Genomic DNA, 6,748 nt, shown 5'->3' with positions numbered 1-6,748 from the left:
CCGCCTTTGTCCTCGTGCTGCTTCTGCTGCTGCTGCTGCTGGACGCGGGGCCCCAGAGCTGGGCGGCCGGGGCGGCGAGGCTGCGGACGCTGCTGAGCGTGTGCTCGCTCTGCCTCAGCCCGCTCTTCAGCATCGCCTGTGCCTTCTTCTTCCTCACCTGCTTCCTGACGCGGACCCAGCGGGCGCCGGGCCGCGGCGGCGGCGGCGGCGGCTCCTGGTGGCTGCTGGCCCTGCCCGCCTGCTGTTACCTGGGGGACTTCCTGGCTTGGCAGTGGGGGGCTTGGCCGTGGGGGGACGCGGCTGCAGCCCCGCACACGCCCCCGGCGGGCAGGTTGGTCCTGGTGCTGAGTTGCGTGGGTCTGCTGACGCTCGCGCACCCCGGGAGGCTCGGACACAGCATCCTGGTGCTGCTCTTCGCCTGCTGCGTCTGGTGGGTGTCGTTCGCCAGCCTCGGGGCGCTGCCTGCCGGGCTCAGGCCGCTGCTCTCCGGCCTGGTCGGGGCCATCGGCTGCCTGTTAGCTCTCGGCTTGGATCACTTCTTTCACATCAGGGAAGCCCCGCAGCATCCCCGCCTGTCTAGTGCTGCGGATGATAAAGTGCCTGTGATCAGACCCCGCCGGAGGTCCAGCTGCGTGTCCCTGGGAGAAAGCGCGGCCACTTACTATGGCAGTGGCAAAATGTTCAGGAGACCTTCTCTGCCTTGTATCTCGAGAGAACAGGTAGGTTGACCCCCTCATGTTGGGTCTGGGAGGACGTGAGTGGGGTGGGGAAGGAGGGAGAGGAGGATCTGGGTTCATTCCCCCCCCCCCGCCTCTCTCCCTCCCGCGTCCCCCAGGTGCATCAGAGCATTTGAAGGCTGCCCAACTTGCAGGGGAGGAAACCATGTTCTAGGAAGGTTTTGGGAAATACTAGAAGCTTGTGAAAAAGGCAAAATCAATTTTTTTTTTAAAAAAAAATCTAAGCTGAAATGAAATAGCCTACTGTAATCTTGCTTCACTTTGTAAAGTATTGCTTTTTGCTGTAGGTGAGTTCTCAGAAAAATGAGATGAATTACTGGCGCTTTGTTAGTTTGACTGCTTCCACTTGGGCATTGTCTGATGTGGAACTTTCTGGTGCTGTTTATCTATCTGCGGTTAAGGAGATGATGATGTCTGCCCAAAAAAGACCTCTTGCCTTTTAAACAAGAAAATATTTATGGATTTTGAGCAGGGAGGTTTCCATATTACTGATGATAATTGAGAAGATCAAGAACAGAAATGAGCTTTGGAACTGAGACTTATCTAGGGGAAAAGACAGAGGTATTGGCGAATACAATTTCTTAAATGGTCTTGTGTAGTTGTTGCATAATTAGGAGAAGGTTTTAGCAATTCAACCTTTAAACTTAGAATTGCCTGGAAAGATGCCCAAAACATTTTCAAATTTTCCTTGTAGGCTGTCATAGTTTTTTTTTTTTTTTTTACAGAGAAGTTGAAATCATCAGGTAATCAACTTACAGGAAGATAGCATTAGGAAGCCTACCTGTTTTGCATCATTGAGAGACTGTCATTACTGTTTATTGAAACATGCAAAAGACTTTACATATATTGTCTCAAGTCCTCACAAAGATTTCTGTTTGGTAGGTGACATTACCCTCAGTATAGAGTTGAGGGAATTGAGTTTTTTTTTTTTTTGAGATGATCCAACTTTGTTAGGTATAGAATGTGGTAGTGTTAGGGTTTGATTAATTTTCTTAGTTCTCAGTGCTGTGTTCTGCACTGCTTATTGGATAAGTGTAGAAGTTCTAAACAGTAGTTCATATCCTTGGTTTTTAGATTTTACAGATTCATCACATCTTTTACACCAAGACCCCAAATATTGGAAACAAAAGTTTCTTTACTACATCCAAGACCCTCATTTCTATAATTGTTTTGGCCAAATATTTGAGAAAAAAGTTACAACTTTTGTTCTTTAGGCTTACTACCAGTAATAATGGATAGGAAAATGGGTATCAAGTAAAAAGTTTTTTGAAAAGTCACTGTACAGCAAAATAGTAGCAATTATTTTCAAAGAATCAAATAATATTTGACTCAAGTATATGTGAATAGATTGCATTAACACTAAGATAGTTTTTTAGCACAGTTTAACCACATTTGTAAACAGTTTTCCTAAATGTAACCGTATTAGTTTTTAACACATTTTAGTTGTAATATATTGATATAGCTATATAGGTGTGTTCTTTTTAAATTGAAAACTTCTAGATTCCTCCCTCATTTCAACTGTGGAGTCAAGGATTCAACCAAGGGCCCCATGCTTGCTAAGCAAGGCTACCACTTGAACTTAGTTTTTCAGAGAGTCTTGAGCTAACTTTGCCAGGTCTGGCCTTGAATGGTGATCTTCCTACATCTGCCTCCCGAGTGATTAGGATCACAAGCCTAGACACTAAGACTTGTTTAAAAACTTCTTGTCTTTAACCTTTTCATTGGTTCTCTTTCCATTATAGCAACCTTTATCAACCTTTAATGAGGTGCATTCTTATTATCTATACTAATGGAAAATAAAATTTGTGCTTTTAAAGAGAGCATATTTTCTTATTGTAGAAAACCATTATTCACTTTTCTACCCCGAGGAGAAACAGCTTGGTGGTTTTAAAATATATGGAAGTATTATTGTTTGGGGGTATATGTTTGGTTATTAAATGCCTAGCACCACAAAATGCCACCATTGGGATTTTTTTTTCAAAAAGAAAATGTTAAACCAGGAGTGAAAACATTTTCTTATTACAGAAAGAAATAAAAAAGAATTGGGGTGGAATCTGTCCTAGTTGGAAATGTCCTGGATTCATGGGCAAAGAATTGTGGGACAAGTCTTATTTAACCTTAGAAATGTCAGTGAATATTCGATAGTCTCTTGTTAACTGGGGGATACCAGTAGAAGAATTCGATAGCACTTTCTAATTCTAAAATTAATTTCAGTTAGTTTATACTTTTCATAAGCTGTAAATAAAAGCCAGTGGGGTCACAAATTTAAATTTTATTTTAATATGAAAGTTGATACTCCTGACCAATATTTTTCAGGATATAATGATTAATAAAGTATTCTGTAATTTTTGCATAGTCAAATCTTTGAGAAATAGGGACTCATTTTTGTGGTAATTATTTTATTTCAACTTATTTTAGAATCTAAATGTTTTTAGTAGCATCTTTGAAAACCACTTGAAAATTCCTATCAATGACATGTTTTTAATTATGCAAGAATGGATTTAAAGTAACTTTCAACTTTTAGTATGTTATATACCGCTTTGAAAAGTAATTGGGCATATTTAAAAAACATTTGATTTAACACTTGTTTATATAATATTTGACTTAACTATTACCTATATGTCAGTTTTTAACTAAGAAGCTTTAAAAAACATTTAGAGATTTAAAGTTTAAATTTGATTACTGTAGACTGTTCTTTGGTGGGCTAATAGAAAGAAGCACTAAGTTTGAATTTGAAATCTGTCTGCTAGGGGTCAGCTGGAACTAAGAGGAAGTTAAAAACATCTGTTGTCTATATGAAAGCTTTGGTCGAAACTGAAGTAGCTACCTTTCTGTGCCATTTTAAGTGTATATTCTATAGGTAGTTTTCAACCACATCATTTTGTGTGTGATTAGGTAAATATGAGCTTTAGAAAGGTATAAGTTGGTGTATGACATATTTTTCTATACCTGAAATGCCAAGTACTTTCTAAATGGTTAGGTAAATATTTAAAAATTCTGTGGCCTTCAGGCCCATAAATATTAAAGTGTTAATTTTATTTGAAAAAAGTATACATTTGCAGTGTGATGACTTTAAAAAAGGAGATCTTAAAATGTGATGATTTATACTCCCCTCCCCCAAGCAAATTCCAAGGCAACCGCACTGAATTACTTTAATAATATTGTAGAATTTTTTTGAGTTTTATGGCTTCAGTGAGTGTGTTAGCCTAAATTGTATTTATTTATTTATTTATTTTTGTGCCAGTCCTGGGGGTTGAACTTGGCCTGGCTGCTGTCCCTCAGCTTTTTTTGCTGAAGGCATTCTCTATCACTTTTGAGGCACAGCTCCACTTTCAGCTTTTTGGTGGTTAATTGGAGAGAGGAATGTCACAGACTTTCTCAGATCTCAGCCTCCTAAGTAGCTAGGATTGCAGATGTAATGTGAACCACTGGTGCCTGGCTCATGATACTTTTTTTTTTTCCTCCGGTAATGGTAGCCTTATGTAACAATTTATACTCTTGTTTCATAACTGTTGTATGTACTCTGCTGTCAGTTACTTTTCAAAAACATAGATTTAATTGTTAACTGTCTTATTTTAAACATTTTCATAGCTTTTATTGTCCACAGGATAAAGTTCACGCCTTTGAATATTGCTTTCAAAGTGCTTTATAACCGGTTCTTAGTTTTGTTTTTGTTTTATTTTCTGCACCAATACTGAGGCTTAAACCTGGGGTACTGTTCTCCTTTAGCTTTTTCGCTTAGGGCTGGGTTCTGCCTGCACTGGCTTTAAACCACAGATCCTCAGATCTCAATGTCTTGAGTAGCTAGGATAACAGGTGTGAGCCATTGATGCCTGAATCCTTTACTTTTCTGTTTTCTTTTTTTTTTTTTTTAGAAGCATTTTAGGACTATAGATCCCTGCTCCCTGCATCTATCATTGGTTCCAGCCATTTGAGGGTTGCTTATTGTTATTGAACTTACTATTGCTTTTTTCTTTTACTTTTTCCATACCTACTGTCTGAAAATCTCCTTCAAGGAACAAATAAAGTTACAAGTCTGGACAGTTAACTAATATTCAAACTAATATATAAGTGGAAAACAAAATTCTGTAGTAACAGGGCCGCCATGTTTAAGACATGACAAATCTTGTGAAGTAAAGGCAATGTGTGGTATGAAACTTTTTTTTAATTATATCACACCAATTAGTAACCTTTATTTACCTTGCTTTCATGCTAATTGTAAGGCAGTTTTCTTTGTCTGCAGCCTCTTAGCTCTTCTGTCATTCTTTTCCCTTTTCTCTTTTAATTACCAAGTCAAACTATTTTCCTGTCTTTCTATATCCCATCCAATATTTATATGGAAACTATTGAAACTTGCTTAAAAAATTGAATCCCAGAGAAATAAGAAAATTGGCTCACGGTTATGCTATAATGTAAAAAAAAAAGTTCTAGAATCTAGGTCCTGACTTATAGTCCACTTGTATTTTCAATAAAGAGCATAGATATCTACAGTCATAGTTTTTTTGAAACTATGCTTATATTTTCCAAGAATCTCTACTTAGGTGATCAAAGGCAATGTCCTTGGATAAAGGAGGTGGGGTGGTGATTTGATAGAGAGTGGACAGAGAGTCAAGAGAGACTTCACACAGATGTGTGTGTGTGTGTGTGTGTGTGTGTGTGTGTGTGTGTGTGTGTGTGTGTGTGTGTGTGTGTGTGTGTGTGTGTGTGTGTTATGTCTGTGTGTGTATGTTTGTCTGCTGATCCTAAGACTTGAATTCAGGGTCTGAGTGCTGTGTTTTTTTAAAAGTTCAAAGCTAGTACTCTACCACTTGAGCCACAGCTCCACTTTAAGCTCTTAGGTGTTTAACTGGAAATAAGAGTCTCTTGGACTTTACTGCCAAAGTTAGCTTCAAAGTGTCATCCTCAGATCTTAGCCTCCTAAGTAGCTAGGATTACAGGCATGAGCCATCTGTACCTGGCTCAGTATAGTTCTTAATGACCTTGAAGAAAAATTTTATATCTAATATGATTAATTCAGGATGGCTTGTCAGGATTCTACTGGACTCAAAATTATATGCCATCTGGGACCAACTGCATAATGTACATTGAGGAAGGAGGAGAGAGTAGAATGAACAGGAAAAACAGAAATGAACGTAAACAAAGCCTTCTTTTCCTGAAAGTATTTTGTTCAAACAAAACAAACTGAACAACTGTGTTATCCAAAGATTGAAGAGGACTGGTTTTTGTATGCATTTTTTTTTTTTGGGTCCAGTCGTGAGGCCTGAATTCTGGGCCTGGGCGCTGTCCCTCAGCTCTTCAGCTCAAGGCTAGCGTTCTACCACTTGAGCCACAGCGCTACTTCTGGCTTTTTCCTTATGTGGTGCTGAGGAATGGAACCCAGGGCCTCAGGCATGCAAAGCAAGTGCTCTACCACTGAGCCACATTCCCAGCCCTGGTTTTTGTGTAGAAGGTATTTCTTGACTTTTTAACATTGACTTCATATTCTTATTTAGAAACTAAACTGATCCATGTTTATTTAGGTGGTTGTTAGGAGCTTGCTTTTAGAATTTGAGGCAGGAGAATGTACATTCAGCATATTTTTCTTTTCCAATCTAGAACTTTTTCTCTAGCATTGATTTTTCTTGGAGGTATTTTCTCGTTATAGACTTTTTCTCCTCCAGCAGCTGTAGTTTACTGTTTGACTGCTCCTTTATATTTCACACATATGCATTGAGCATATATTAAATGTATATAATTAGAATTTAAATTTTGACTGAGCATACAACATAAAAGATTGTTTACACTTGTGTGTTTATGTATGTATACATATGTATTTATCTAGTTATATGCTTTATATTATATCTATCTTTATCCACTATTCATTATTTAGGCATATTGGAGTTTTGTTTTGTTTTTTGCCAGCCCTGGAGCTTGAACTCAGGACCTCGTCACTGTCCCTGAGCTTCTTTTTGCTCAAGGCTAGCATGCTATGACTTGAGCCACAACACCACTACTGGCTTTTTCTTTTTTTT

The 6,748-nt window shown here is 38.9% G+C and overlaps 1 protein-coding gene across 1 annotated transcript in view; it reads left to right on the top strand.

Moving 5' to 3' along the window:
* Window positions 1-6,748, top strand: part of Pde3b (phosphodiesterase 3B, cGMP-inhibited) — a 138,258-nt gene that overhangs the window by 595 nt on the left and 130,915 nt on the right. Inside the window, exon 2 of the mRNA XM_013034122.1 lies at window positions 1-719. Within this exon, the coding sequence (XP_012889576.1) occupies window positions 1-719 (719 nt within the window). The remainder of the gene's footprint in view (window positions 720-6,748) is intronic.

The sequence above is a fragment of the Dipodomys ordii genome, unplaced genomic scaffold, assembly GCF_000151885.1.
Source record: "Dipodomys ordii isolate 6190 unplaced genomic scaffold, Dord_2.0 Scaffold183, whole genome shotgun sequence".
NCBI lineage: Eukaryota > Metazoa > Chordata > Mammalia > Rodentia > Heteromyidae > Dipodomys > Dipodomys ordii.
This window is presented reverse-complemented; position numbering and strand designations above follow the sequence as displayed.